Genomic DNA, 13,507 nt, shown 5'->3' on the forward strand with positions numbered 1-13,507 from the left:
GTGTGTTTAACTTATCGTGTGCTCTACTATTTTAACCTCCTAGGACCTGCCGTCCACATATGTGGACATCACATTTTGGGTTATTTAGACCAAAATACTCAAATTTGCCCTACATGGGCCTGATATCCACTTACGAGGACATTATACTGCTACTGTTCTATCAAAATTTTAAACGAATATCCTCATATGTGGCTCTTATTTTTCTTAAAAACAAAAATAATGTAAAAAAAAAAATCTGGTAATTCTTTGTTTTTACATTCATCGGGCCCCAATATACCCAAATATCAAAGAGAAATTAAAAATGCATGTCGTGGAAGAGTTCGGGTCTTAGGAGGTTAAGGGTAGCACTCAGGCCCAAAACTCACAAACGGTAGTTGTGATCCTTTGTGATGATATGTGGTTTCTGCTAACATGAGCAGTGTCAGTTTCTGCCAGGACACCCAGCTTCATCATACTGCTTTGGTTTGTACCACTTCTGTGTCCATTTACTAATTAATCCCATGTTAGTCTTTGTACTCGGTGTGTTCCCATAGCAGTTCTCCCAGCCAGGCAACAGCTGGAAGCTGTTAGCCCGAACTGCCGTGAGAAAGTAACTGCACTTGGATTTTTTTCCACTCTTACGTCTGTTTGTGTGTGTGTGTGTGTGGTTGTGTGTGTGTGTGTGTGTGTGTGTGTGTGCGTGCGTGCGTGTGTGTGTGAGAGAGAGTTCTTGCTGCAGGAATGGTGTATGACCTTCGTTTAAATTCCTAATTAAATCCTCCATCACTGAAATACTCAAACACACCACACCCTCTACTACACAATACATAAATATAAGAACTATTAGACATGCGAATATGTCTGTGATGTGCAGTTTTTGAGTGTATGTTGAGTTTGTGACGAAGGTTAGGGTTCAAGTAAGATGCTTAAAATCCCACTGAGATTCATGAAAAAATATCCAGAAGGAGGGGAAAAAAATAACAGATTCTTGCAAGCTTTTTCAACAGGAACATTTATTTACAGTCAGCGATGGATAGATTACAACTGAAGAAGATGCATATTCATTAGATCACTCTGGCTTTTCAGCCCTGAAGGTCCTGAGTGCTGAAAAAAATGAAAAAAAAAAAAAAAACCTTAAATAATAAAATGAAATTCATTATCCAGGTTTACGCTTAACTACTGCAATGGAGTAAAATATTACACTGGCTTACGATGTGAAAAATCTGTGGCAGCATCGCCCTCTAGTGCCCTCTGCAGAATAACATCAAAGTAAATGAAGAAAGAAAACCATGGCAGCAGTTTTAACTATTATAGCCTTTGAATTACAAAAAATTAAATAAAAAAGACCAAATTTTATTGACATATTTATATGTCTGTGAAGGTTCTCAGTCATCCAGGTCATCGTAGTCAAAGGAGCTTGTAAAGAAAAGCGTCTGGACTTCTTTAAGTTGCTTGAAGACGTTTCACCTCTCATCCGAGAAGCTTCTTCAGTTCTTCAGAACTGAAGAAGCTTCATATTTATATATGATATATTTATATATTTATATATGACAGCAATTTCAGCAATTTCCACTGTCAATTTTTTGACTATAAGAGGGTCCTGGGTTTGACTCCACCAGCCAGTCTGAAGTCTCTGTGGAGGCCTGTGTCTATGTCAGCTCTCTCCAGGTAATCCAGCTTCCTCTCACCGTCCAAAGACATGCATGTTAGATTAACAGATGTTTGTAGAAACTGTTCTGAGGTGTGAGTGTGAGGGTGAATGGTTGTCTGGAGGATAGGTTACTGCCTTTAACATATTTACAACATTACTATATTCAGATCAAACAATTTAATGACAGTAACTATGCTTGCAAACAATGAGATTTCAGATCTTTCACATATTAAATTCCACTTGTTCCAGGAGAGGCCCATTGGTTTCATCTGGATCCTGCCAAGAAAAGCATCCAGATGAAACACTAAGATAGCAGTGATTAACAAATCAATGCCAATTAAATAATTCAATATACATCATCATGCCCTAAAAAAAGTTGACAGAATTAAACTGCATTCCTGTATTCCTTTAAACCAGACGTCACAGCTTTCATTAGGATTTTCTCCCAGTCTCAGGTTATTTTATTTTACCCTATCATCCAATATTTACCTGTGAGACGCGACTGTAAACCTGAAAATGGGGAGAACTGTAGCGGCGCAGACCCCTCCAGGACAGGAAAAGTATGTAGAGTGATGCCAGCAAGCAATGTACGGTGAACACTATGGTGCTCGCCCTTGCAACATAAGAACCAGCGCGCTAGTGAGAAGAAGGCAGAAGGAAAAGAGAGATTGTAAGGAGGTTTTCTGTGTATGCTGAACACAAACCCCAAAAGAGATTCCTTACAGGACCTCTTTATTATGAAGAAAGATTCAAACCTAGTTACTGGAATGCAGAATTACCTGTTGGTAAGTGAGTGTGACGACTTGTGCAGCTCTGATACCGTTGGCCAGCAAAGCTGAGAATCCAAACACGAGACTAAAGACATTCACACCCATCAGAGCGATGATCTGTTTGTTGTTAAGATAAACTAAGTCAGGCTGATCATAACATAAGTAAAAAAGAAGCCACATAAGAATTTACCAAACTTTTTACCTTCAGTTTATTCGCTTTTCTTTGAACCTCTATTGCAAGACACCCAGCAGCCACATACTGGAACAACAAAAAACAGGTACAACCTCCTATTTGGCTTTCTCTCTTTTAAAACAGAAATATTTTATACTGTGTGCATGTCAGCTGAAGCAGATGTGGACTCACAAATATGCTTGACCATGCTGGTGTTGTCATGGAGACAGCACAGCTGTAGCTCACACATGCGTGAGTGATTGTGGTTAGTATGCAAGCTAAGGCACTGAGGATTTGAATCACCTGAGGGGGAATAAAGAATATAAGATGGGCAGGTTCAAAGCTTCAGGATGTTAATCAATAGTTTGGGCGAGCTTCTTACCCCACTGACTAAAAGTCTAGTATTAACCACAGCCCCGAACCAACGATGAATCCTGGCATTGCTTAGCTCTCCATTATTGGTGACCTCAGTTTGTGGGGATGGTGAGGGTGTATCCTTAAAAAATACTTGGTACAGTCCCTCCTGAAACATGTTCTGCCTCATCTGTCAGGGAAAAGGTTAATTTGTATGGATGTTAAATGCTGCACAAATCATTTGATATTTTGCCAAACAAATCATGGTTGATATGAATGCCTTCAGATTCATATTTTGCATTTAACTTCAGTCTGTGACCTCTTACCTTGCCCAGATGTTGTAAAGCCCTTGTTTATTCATCCACGGGCTTTCATATAAACAGAAAATATCCATCCAACCAGAATAACAGACATTAAACGGCTTTTCTCACGGCTACAAAGTTACTTCTTATAGCACACAGTAAACTTGTTTGGTCAAAGTTCACTTGAGTTGGATGATAATGAACGGTTAAAGTTCACTGCTGAGGAAGTGATTCAGAGAGCGTGTTAGCCATGAGTAAAGTGCTTATCAGCTTGTAGGCAGGGCTTTCTGTAAGATCAGAGGACTTGGTTCATTTTAGACACAAGAAGAATACTTAGAAATACAACCCCAGCTCCAAAAACATCAGGATGCTGTAGTGATTTGTGAAACCCACGTTTTATTCACAATAGAAAAAAAAATCAAATGTTACTGCTGAGACATTTTACTATTTCAGGAAAAAATATCAAATTTTTAATTTGATAGCAAGACACTGAAAAAAAAAGTTGGGAGGGCGCAAGAAAAAAAATGTGAAAAGTAACTGGTACTAATCGGTTAAAGTAAAGATGGACAGACCCTGCATCTAGAAATTGTGGATCAATTTCAGAATAATATTCCTCAACACTTTGAATATCTCATCATCTACATTACAATCTCTGTGCTTGAGGTTAAAGGCTGAAAACAATTCAGAGTGCCATTCACAAGCGCAGGTTAAAGCTCGATCATTCACAGAAGGCCTACGTGATGATGATGATCCTAAAACACCGCCATCTTCTCTGGGTCAAACGCCATTTAAAATGGACTGAGGCAAAGTGGGACAACTGTACAAATCAAAAATTGAAATTCTTTTTGAAAACCAAACATCCTCCTGACTAAAGAGGAGAGGAAGCGTCCAGCTTTTTGAGAGCTCAGCTCAAAAGCTTGCATTTCTAATGGTATGGAGATGCATTAGTGACAGTGAATTTGGCAGCTTGTGCATCCAGAAAGGCACCATCAAGGTATATACATGTTTCAGACCGTTACAAATGATTCTTTTTCAGGGATCGCCTTGCATAATTCAGCTAGAGCGCATACTGCTCTATCTATTATGACAGCATAGCTATGTTGTAGAAAAGTCTGGCTGTTAAACTGGCCTGGCTGCAGTCTAGACCTTTCACCAGTTGAAAACATTTGGCACATCATGAAATGAAAAATACAACAAATGAGACCCAAAATCGATGAGCAGCTAGAATCCCATATCAGATAAGGATGAGAAAATAATTATCTCAAAAAGTCTTGGTATTCAATTCAAAGTTTAGGGCAAAGAGAAGAGGGAACAGAGAGGCAAGACAAACGACACCGTATGAGACAAAGAGCCTTAGTTTAATCATTTTTAATGATTGAATGCATAGTGGTGTATAAACACGAAGGGAGTTAAAAGAAACACTCAGAGCTTAATGCGATGTCCCCCAGCAGCCGAAACCTATTGCAAAATAACCAAGGAATGGTTCGGGGTCACCTGATCCAGCTCTCACTATCAGCTTTGTGGAAAAGGAAAGTTCTAAGCCTAATCTTAAAAGTAGAGAGTCTGTCTGTCTCCCAAATCCAAACTGGGAATAAAGGGGCCAGAAGGCTGAAGGCTCCGCCTCCAATTTTACTCCCAGACTACTTTTGAAAACTCTAGGAACCACAAGTAAGCCTACAGCCTGCGAGTGAAGTGCTCTGTTAGGATAATAAGGTAGATATGTTACATAGCGTGTTAATAAATATAGATCAATTTAGTTCAAATTGAAGTAATAATGATGATGGTTTAGAGGAAAATACTGAAGTTAAATCAAAGATCAATCAGAGAGGAAGTGTCTAAGTAAAGAAGTTATTAGAGATTCTTTACCTAATGACACATCTGTGGGAAAATATTTTTTTAATCAAACAAATAATTTGTGCTATTACTGCCAATGTGAAATCTACGTTTATCATTAGCTTGCAGTTTCAAATTTCCTTTAGTGTCGCCTGCTCTGGCCCCTGGAATACAGTCAGCTGTGGTCACTGGAGTATAGCTACGCATGTGTGCATGACCCTCAAAAAAGTTCCGGCTGAACCTAATGGACATGGTTACCAACAATCATTGAGCCATTACAAATAACAAAAGATACAAAGATTTTTCTTTTCATTCAAACACAAAAATATCCTAAAATAACTCCACATAAATAAAGTACATGCATAGAAAAACAATGACTGGAAAGAAAATAGTCAAACAAATCTCTTTTTATTACAAGAAAAAAACCTAAATCTCATATTCTGTGTCAAACAATATAGTGATCATGCATAGATACATATTATAGAAAAATATTACATATATTAAAACCTATAAAACCAGTACATGAGAACATAAAAGTAAATTAATCATTATATTAATTATCTTAGAAACCGTAATAAAAAATAAAAATGTATCACACTTGATCAGGACAACAGGACAACAGCAATTCCTCATTTAATCCTCCAGGAGGTGCTGTTTGCAAATGAAATATCCAGCAGACTTCCCCTCAGAGAAGGGCTCTTTATCGCCACCTTTTATCAATGCTCAGCCATTTAGTGATGGGATTTCCGGCTCTTTTTAGAGAACCGGCTCTTTCGGCTCGACTCACTAAAAAGAGCCGGTTCTTTCGGCTCCGAACTGGCTCTTCAGGTTGTTTTGTTGCTTTAATTAATTTATTATTAACAATAATATAAAATTATGCACAAAAGGAATTACTAATGTTTAAAAAAAAAAGTGGTTTTATTTATATATGTTCATATATATATAAATATATGCAGCGGCCCCTTGAGACACAGCACGTACAAACTCCAAAGCACGTACAAACTCCAAAACACATTTGTAGCGTTAACTGAACTTCCAAAACAGAGCTACCTAGATCACTTAAATTACACAATTGAAAGCATGTGTATTGTTTGTGTATTTATACACAAGCACTCATATATATTCAAATAATTTTAAAAAAATGTTCATTTACACACCAAATCCGGTCGTTGGTACTTCCTGGCTTGTGTAGCCACTAGGTAACAAAAGCTCAACACTGCGCCTAGCATCCTGGAGCACTTCTGTTGTCTTTTGTACGTGTTTTGGAGTTTTTACGTGCTTCGGGGTTTGTACGTGCTTCGGGGTTTGTACGTGCTTCGGGGTTTGTACGTGTTTTGTCTCTAGGGGCCACCATAAATAGACATTTATTTATTCACTCCACATAAAATGTAATAAATAAATCATATAATACAAAAAAACAATTATTCACATTTCAACTTTTAACTATTTAAATTTTCATCTTTTTCCTTTTAAACAAATTTAAAGTGAAACAACACAAAACACTGCAAACCACAACACAATTAAATATAAATTAAAATATGAAAACAAAAAGAACATGCATATTCTCTGTCATATGGGCCTGCATGAATAAACTTTCTGAATCCTTTATCATCTGCAACTGAAAATAGTTGTGGATGATTACTATACCTTTCTAATGTGACGTTGTTGTCCCTGGCTCTCTTTCTCTGTCTCTCCCTCCCGCTCTGTTCCTGTGCTACTGAGTGTATCTACCGCCCCCCCCATCCCAGCCTAAAGCACAAGGCTCGCATGCGGAGTGAAGCGGAAAAAAAGTGCGAGAGAGAGGGTGAGAGAAAGAAAAAAACAAAACCCACGGCTCGCGATAAGGAGCCGGTTCGCGTCGTTCACGTCAAAGATCCGACTCTAAGAGTCGTTTCGTTCGCGACCGACACATCACTACAACCATTTCATCGAACTGAGTGAATCTGCCTCAGAGCCATTACCTTCATGGTCAAACACCAGGAGAGAGTCATAAGGAGGAGCTGTGGGGTCACTGTCTGCTGCACAAATATTCTAAGAGGGGACAACCACAGGCACATATAAGACTCTGAAAATATTACAGTCATATAAACTGTAAATCTTTACATATATACCAAAGGTTTGCTATTAAATGCACTAAAAGATGATACAAAATTGTTACATTACTCACTTCTTCAATGAATTTGCAAATGTCCTCATTGGCTTGTATTTGTAGGGGGTAGTTTGGGCAGCTCTGTGCAGTAGGAAGAACATCAGTGCTGAAGACTTCCGGACGGTTATCTAGCCCTCTGTGGAGCTGGCTCAGGTCATAGACCTATAACACAAGATGAACATATGTAATATAAACTAGGTACAAAACAGGGAAGTATGGTGGCCCTGATAGGTCAAACGCACCAGCACATATAAAAATGCTGCAAAAACACACAAAACACGAAGGAAGTTGAATAAAACAAATCTCACCAAAAAAAACAAGGGAAGTGTTTTTGAAGGAGACATTAATGTGAGTGAAGCACTGAGGAAGTGGCAGAAACCAAAACACGTGAAGGATTGCATTTGTAGTGCGTTTGACCTTTCAGGGCCACCGTAGAAAAAGCCTCAGAAAAATGTACCCCCTACTTTAGTGTGACTGCAGCATCAACTTTCTCAGGCAGTGATACTGCAATTTTATTACATCATCAGTATTTCCCCCTAAGTCTTCTATTTTATTCGTTAGTTTCATTAGTAATACATTATCCAGTGTTGCATCACCAACAGAATCTCTCATTCCAGGTCTGCTTATTCTCCTTCTGCCCACCAGGATTCCTCAATCAGCCGTCCAACTCTGCAAGTAATCCAATCACTCAATACTTTCTAAGCTTTTTCAGCCTTTATCTCCTATTTGGTTTTCTGTCAATCGTTAGCCAACCATTCTCATAACCACCAGAATTATGTTTGCTTTAACCTGTTTACCTCTATTAAAAACTGCAAAACTGAACATAGTCAAAATGTGTGTTTTGTCCTCTCTATCTTTGTCTCTCTATCTGAGCTCAAAGCCCCAGCTGTTACAATGTGACTACTCGCAATGTGCTCACTATCTGTACTTGTAGAAAATACGATACTGTTCATCTTTGTTACCCAAATTTTTAAGGCGCTCCTCCCCATTATGTTCCTACCTTGTCCTCTTCACCTCCTCCCTCCTCACTGCAGGAGAGAATGTCATCCCTGGGCAAATTTTCAAGAATGGGGACATCCTTCTTTGCCCTCCTTCTCTTTCTCAGCAGCAACAAAAGGAGTAGAAGAAGCACTGTGACCAAAGTAAAACAAAATAAGTCGGATGGATGGATGGATGGATGGATGGATGGATGGATGCAAGAAAGAAAGAAAGAAAGAAAGAAAGAAAGAAAGATTCCTCCCAAAACTGGTATTGCATGAGAAGATGTGAGTACATGAGGTGCACTATGTGGGATGAAGCAGGCAGAGACGGCCCCTTAACACTGGCACACCTCTACTTCTAGAGTGTTGTCTTGGTGGAGCATCCCAGCATCATAAATGTGCATCATCATGTTATAGTCCCCAGGAGATACGTGTCGTTTGGGGGCCAGAGCTGCAACGTTGCCTGGAAATGTTGCAGAATGATTACTTCTGCTTGGTTTAACTTATAACTTATTCGTTATTGCAAATGCAAGTGTGGCCATTTTCTCTGTAGGCGTTGTTGGTGAGGTCTTACTTGTGGAATTGATGGCGACCGTCCAGTTGACCCTGTGGTCCTTTAGGAGCTCCACAGTAAACGGCCCAGCATAATCAGGTCCATCAAGGCCCACTACGTCAAGAAGGGCTGAAAAGGGGTTGCGGTTGCACAGACTGACTCTTCTCTGCTTGATCGAAAGGTAACAGTCATTTAACAGTGCCTGTAGCTGGAACATCATCTAAAAGCATGAAAAAAGAGGCATCCAGGAGTTATTGTTGAGTCAGGTATTAAAAATGTTCTAAGGGGAATGAATATACTACAATTTTTTTTTTTTACCATCATCATAAGCCAAAATTCGGACTACGTATTTGTTATTCATGACAAACGGTGATTCTCTGTCCATGCGACTTTTAACTTTGACCAGTCCTGTAGTATTTTCAATACTTAACCACCTGGCAGTGTCATTGTATAGTTTATATCTGAAAGGAAAAGACACATCCCAATTAGCACTTATTACATGTAAACAGTGGGATTTGTGTGTGCCTGTGCTTCAGTTACCTAACTTTCTGTTTCCTTGCTGTGTCTGGGTCCTTGGCTCTGAGTTCAGTCACAGAACTCCCTATTTTCAAGTCCTCTAAGATGCTCACACGGACCTCTGCTGGACTGAAAACAGGGGGCTCATTCTTGTCTACTACTTTTACAGTAACAGTGGCTGTTGATGTAGAGACCGGTTCAGAAAACGGCGCCTCATTTGCTACCACTACAAGCAGAGTAAAGACAGGAACGCTCTCAAAGTCCAGCTCCTTGGAAATGATGGAGAGCAAAAAATGATCATCAGGCACTCTGTGAGTTTCATCATGCACTTGTCAAAATTAACAGTTCTGACGGCTAAAGAACCAAATGGGACAGGCAAAAAAACAAACAAAAAACAAACAAACAAAACAACCCCCCCCCCCCCCCCCCCCCATTTTATTGGAGCTTGTAATAACACTGAATTCTCTCCTGCTGTTGCCTTTTATTATTGAGTATTTGGTGTTAGCATTTGGAGTTCCTAACTTGTCCTTGTCAGTGACCTGTACTTTTACCACCTCCACTCCAACCTTATTCTCAGGGACTGATGAGGACACCTGGGGGAAAGCATGGAGGTTCACTCAGTGAATTTATGGATTAAACTTAATGACTTGTTACTAAGTGTTTGGGCATTCCAAACTCATGGATCTCATTTTGAATTCGGGAGCATTATCATTGCTGTCAGTAACGGTAATGGTAACAGTGCAGGTGGCTTTTAGCCCATTTCCCTCCAAATCAGCAGCTTCTATGATGAGCTTGTACTCTGGATGAGTCTAACACAAGAAGATGAATTACAATGAAGATGAAGGATTTTTAAAAAACAATTTGAAGGACACGATGCCTTGTTGCTACATTACCTCTCTGTCCAGTCCACCTTCTTTAAGACTGATGATGCCACTCACTGGGTTTATCACAAACATGCCCTCTTTTGGCAATTTAGGTGTCTGAGATTTTATTCTATACCTAATTATAGCATTGTTTGTGTCCAGATCATCCTTATCCACTGCTTTTACCTTTATGATTGTGGCATCTGTTGAAGAAAACAAGACCAGGTTGGCTAATAAAATGTACTGTAGTGCATTAGACATTCACATGTTAGGGAGTAAAGTTTTCTTTGGCTCACCAATATCAGTGCTTTCGCTCACATTGCCAAAGAAAGGGTTCATAATGAATTCTGGAGCGTTGTCATTCTGGTCAATGACACTGATAATGAGTTGCATGGGCTCTTCAGCCTTAACTCCTTTGTTCATTGCATGGGCTAACAGCTGTAACACAACATGGTCTCAAAAACCATTTAGACATAAGCAAATTTGAGTGAGTTTCACAAGTTTATTTCATAAAATACTAGATAACCTATACATGGGGAAAAAACTATTAAAGGTGAAATTATACTTCCTGTTAGCTTACTGTGTATTTGGGTATTTTTTCCCCTGTCCAACGGCATATGCACATACAAAATCCCAGATCGCCGATCAACAGTAAAAACACCCTCAGGGGGCTGATCTGCTCCTGGTCCAGTGATCTTGTAAGTTATGGCCACTGTTTTTTCCTTTGTTGGACTTCAGCTAATCCCAAAAAATAAAAATGTCATTTGAGCTGAGGTGAATACAATACAATATCACTTGGTTTATATAACCCCAATTCCAAAAGAGTGAAGGCGCTGCATAACATGTAAAAAATAAACCGAATGCAATGATTTGAAAATCTAATAAAGCCATTTTACAAATTTGTTCCTTAACCCTGCATCCAAAGGACAAGGCTGAAAATCAACATGGGATGCACTAGTCTTTGGGCCCTCAGGCAGGACTGCATTAAAAATAGACATGATTCCATCATTGAAATTACTGCATGGGCAAAGAAATGACTGTCTGTGAACACAGATAAATGCAGGTTAAAGCTCTATCATGCAAAAAAGAAGCCATATGTGAACATGATCCAGAAATATAGCTAGCACCTCCAGAAAAGCAGGACAACGTGACACTGTGTTCTATTGTAAATAAAATACATGTTTATGAGATTTGAAAATCATTGCATTTACATTTTACACAGCATCCAACTTCTATGGTATTGGGATTGCATGGCAGCAGTTACCTTTACTAGATTTTTGGGGTAAGACATTTTCTGAAAAGCTAATTGGTGGAATAACCCACTCCCTCAAGCTGCCAGACACAAATGGAAACTCCACAATGGGAAGCTGCAGGGGGAGGGTGTAAGAACTTTTGAATCAGAACATCATGTTGCACCAGATATAGTATTTAATCAATGAAAAGTGATGATGCAAATAATTCTAAAATTACCTTAAGACGTACCTTCTTGCAGATTTTATTTGGGCAGCTTTTTCTGTTTTTCAGGCACTGTGGTTGGATCCCTGCAGGAGCAACTTGAAATGCCAAGCACTGAGGAAGCAACAGTAGACATTATCCTAGTAATGCTAAGCTTATAATATACATATAAATGTGTCATAGTGAAGTGTTAAAAAACAAACTACAATCTGAAAACACTGTAAATTATAATATAAAACAAACATCCTGTTTCTCCTGGCTTTCATTCATCTTCTCTTCAGTGCATACCTCCACCTCTCCAGGCTCTCTCCCACCTGCTCCCTATTTTAATTTACACATCACAGTGCTGTCCACTTTTCATTCTCTTCATAGTTGCCCTAACTTCCTCCTTACTAATCATCTGCACTTCCTAACTCACTAACTATCCTCCATCCACCCTCCTCACTCTAGTGTTCTTTATTTATGAGCTCCACTAACCACTCCTACATTCTCTCTTCTCTTTACTTGTAAGCATATTTTTAACCCCTTCCTTAATCACCGTAACTAGCTCCATGGTCTTTTTCACCTTCTCTAGTGTCCAGGTTCACATACAGTTCACTGTAAGCCTTTTACTTTGCTTTTTGTTGTACTCCTAGCCTCCAAGTAGTCATGTCTACTTTCGTTGTTTTCCAGTTTATCTCTTTTTGATACTTCCCCGTATTTCCTCATCTTCCTTCCTCCATCTAAAGGCAATACCAAACACCTTCTTGGCAGTTTCCCTCACCATTCAACTGGCGCATTTTCTGTGGTGCTGAATGTTCTACAATAGCTTTAACTTGACTAAGCCAAGGCCTGTTAAATCAGCAGCCAGACAGTTGAAACTGGGAGACATTTGAGTGTTTCAACAGGACAATGATCCCAAACATCAAAACTGGTTTTGGAACAGGCAGACTAACATTAAGCTTCTACAATGGCCTTTCTAAATCCCTGAACTCAACCCTACTTAAAATTTGTCAATCAAATTTGTGTGTCAGGAAAACACACAAAATAAACAATCGATTCCCCCAAGAAGAGTGGTCACGTATCCAGACAGAAATATTTCAGAAGCTTGCTCATGGATCAAAAGTATCTGCTCAAGGTACAACTTGGTTAAGGACATTTAACCAAATACTAGTGAGCTTGTATGTATCATTTCAAATCTGTGTGGTTTAGAAAAAAACAAACAAAATAAACTTTGTAAACACAATACTGCTAATACTACTACTACTAAATAAACAGTCCTGTGAAAAAAGTATCTACCCTCTTTCTGATGTCTTATTTTTTTCATATTTGTCTCAGTTAAATGTTTCAGAACATCAAACAAATGTAAATATTAAACAAATATATCTAAGTAAAGACAAAACGCTATTTTGCTCAGTGATTTGAAACATGTAGGTTTGACAAATATGCAAAAAACTAAGAAATCTTAAAAGTGAAAAGATTGTATAATATGTGCATCTTTATATACAAATATAAATAGAAACCTAAGTGGTAAGTGCAATGAGGTCATTTGAGACATCTTGAAAAGCAGAGAGAAACAAACAAAAAAAAAAAAACACTCACGTGGAGTAGATACAGCAAAAAGAGCACCCACAAGACCCTGGTGTCCCCCATGATTTCAAGTATAGAAACCCTACAGTCCAATGTCAGATTGCCAAGTTTACTTATGTTTACTAACGGGTCTTTTAGTGTTTTTCCTCTTTAAACGTCCTCCATCAGTGCAGTAATTTTCCTAGCAACTGTCTGTGACTGCCTTCTTTAACTGCCCCCGGCTACAGTATTTGTGTTTAGCGTTTCACTTTCTTCACACGCTGAGTAGCTGATTTGCACAGGAAGGAGTTAAACTGGAATTAAGAATACGTCAGACCTGCAGGTGAGGGTGTTTACACATGTGGGTTTCCAACTTCACATT

The 13,507-nt window shown here is 39.0% G+C and overlaps 1 protein-coding gene and 1 pseudogene across 1 annotated transcript; both read right to left on the reverse strand.

Annotated features, from left to right (window-relative positions):
* Positions 1 to 1,852: 1,852 nt before the first annotated feature.
* Positions 1,853 to 3,116, reverse strand: si:dkey-30c15.13 (uncharacterized protein LOC558731 homolog). The gene is made up of 6 exons (XM_063480399.1): positions 2,955 to 3,116; positions 2,765 to 2,875; positions 2,603 to 2,659; positions 2,410 to 2,517; positions 2,120 to 2,266; positions 1,853 to 1,906 (listed from the first exon to the last, which is right to left on the reverse strand). Exons 1-6 carry the CDS (start codon positions 3,114 to 3,116, stop codon positions 1,853 to 1,855), a joined length of 639 nt encoding a protein of 212 aa, XP_063336469.1.
* A 3,859-nt stretch (positions 3,117 to 6,975) lies between these two features.
* LOC134631842 (cadherin-1-like) lies at positions 6,976 to 13,209 on the reverse strand (annotated as a pseudogene).
* Positions 13,210 to 13,507: the final 298 nt, after the last annotated feature.

This window comes from Pelmatolapia mariae, linkage group LG7 (genome assembly GCF_036321145.2).
Source record: "Pelmatolapia mariae isolate MD_Pm_ZW linkage group LG7, Pm_UMD_F_2, whole genome shotgun sequence".
NCBI lineage: Eukaryota > Metazoa > Chordata > Actinopteri > Cichliformes > Cichlidae > Pelmatolapia > Pelmatolapia mariae.